Source organism: Buceros rhinoceros, unplaced genomic scaffold (assembly GCF_000710305.1).
Source record: "Buceros rhinoceros silvestris isolate BGI_N320 unplaced genomic scaffold, ASM71030v1 scaffold1530, whole genome shotgun sequence".
In the NCBI taxonomy this organism is placed as follows: domain Eukaryota; kingdom Metazoa; phylum Chordata; class Aves; order Bucerotiformes; family Bucerotidae; genus Buceros; species Buceros rhinoceros.
Genome location: NW_010387663.1, coordinates 24954 through 26534, shown reverse-complemented (window position 1 = coordinate 26534; position 1581 = coordinate 24954). Strand labels below are relative to the sequence as shown.

General features: G+C 56.5%; 1 protein-coding gene across 1 annotated transcript in view; it reads left to right on the top strand.

The window, feature by feature from the left end:
- Positions 1-1581, top strand: part of IKBKE (inhibitor of kappa light polypeptide gene enhancer in B-cells, kinase epsilon) — an 11352-nt gene that overhangs the window by 2665 nt on the left and 7106 nt on the right. The window contains exons 7-9 of the mRNA XM_010136807.1: positions 226-428; positions 818-882; positions 959-1050. Of these exons, the coding sequence (XP_010135109.1) occupies positions 226-428; positions 818-882; positions 959-1050 (360 nt within the window). The remainder of the gene's footprint in view (positions 1-225; positions 429-817; positions 883-958; positions 1051-1581) is intronic.

Here is a 1581-nt window from a genome sequence, read left to right as displayed (position 1 = left end):
TAAACCAGGTTCAAACAACCTGGCTCAAAGCAGCCTTTGCTGGGGAGGGCACTCACCGGGAGCTGTGGGCTGCTGGCGTGGTGCACGGGGAGCCCGGAGAGGGGACTTTGCTGACCCTGTGGGATGTTTTGCCACGAGAAGAGGGTGACAGGCTGTTAAGTGATGGCAATCGGAGCGCCCACCTCATTGCTTATTCCCCATCCTCTCATTTCTTTTTCATTTCAGTACCACCAAGTTTTTAGATGCTGTCTTCAAACAAACAAATATAGTCCCTCACCACCAAGAATATTTTTTTGAAGGTCATCTCTATGAGCTGGATCCTAATCTACAAGCTCATAACTTCTGCAGAACCACAGAGCACAACCCTCTGACCTTGCTGAGCATCGCTGAGCAGCCAGAAGAGGTGGTAGGAGTGAGATACAGAGACCGTAAGTACCGATGGCTCGGAGCTGCGTCACGGCAGGCAGGATGGGTCCCCGGGGAGAGATTTTCTTACCTTATTACCCCCATAGACACCAATGCACGGCAGGAGGGGTTATGATGCCGCAGCAGGGTTAGGAGGTTGCGGGGTCAGTTTTGCCTGGCTCTCTGCTCTTGCTCCTCGGCTTGGCAGGTGGCTCGTGCCTTCATCCATGTTACCAAAATATCTTGGAGGGCTGCACTAAGCCTCCAGCATCACAGCTGCTCCTGTGCCTGCAATCCTGAGTGGCTGCAGCGTTTCCTTTGGTGGTGTGAGATGTCCCGGGGGTCTGCAGCCACGGCTGGGTGGATCCAGGATCACTCCCCAAGGCACTGTGACCACTCTCTGTCTTTCCAGCGGCACTGGAGTTTCCCAAGTTTGTCCCCAAAGTGGACGTGATGGCCGACTGCAGCGCAGCCAAGGTAGGGGAGGTGTCATCAGCCCCAGGGAGCCCTGGGCACCAAGGTGCAGGCTCCATCAGTGCCCTTTGCTTTGCAGAGCGCGGTGGGTGCTGTGCACCAGACGCTGCGCATCGCCCAGGCCCTGCGGCGCTGCCGGGAGCTGCTGGCGAGAGGTCTCCACTGGGTGATGTGAGTGCCAGGGCCACCACGGTTGGGGGCAGCTGTGGGGAGGTGGTCACTCGTGTCCCTTTCCAGCACCCAGAGGTTGGTGTGTGAGGAGTTCCGGGTTTTCCAGCCCCTTCCAGGCCGTGCAGGGCCACTGGGTCTGGTGGGGTGTGGGCATGGGGTGCTGGGAGGGAGTACAGCACGGTGATGTGCCAGTAGGTGGAAGCAGATGTTTAGCAAACCTTCTCTGTTCTGCCCTGCACTGCAGCTGGGGGTGTCAGAGGAGGAACAGAGAGGAAGTTTGCAGACCTTCTCCAAAGGCTTCCAGACTCTGAGGGGGTTTGCCGTGAACTTAGTGTGCTAGCCAGCGTGTTCCCCATGGCAGTGACAGGCTGCGAGGGGGCTGGACTTGTAGGAAAATACCACCCGGTGTGGTGGGGATGCTCCTGCCCCATTTGTTAATTTTGAGTCACTTTTTTCAGTTTAGGAAATGACGCTGAGGAAAAAAACCAGCGTTATTACTATTATCACTGTGCATTTTCCCTGTCCTGCCCG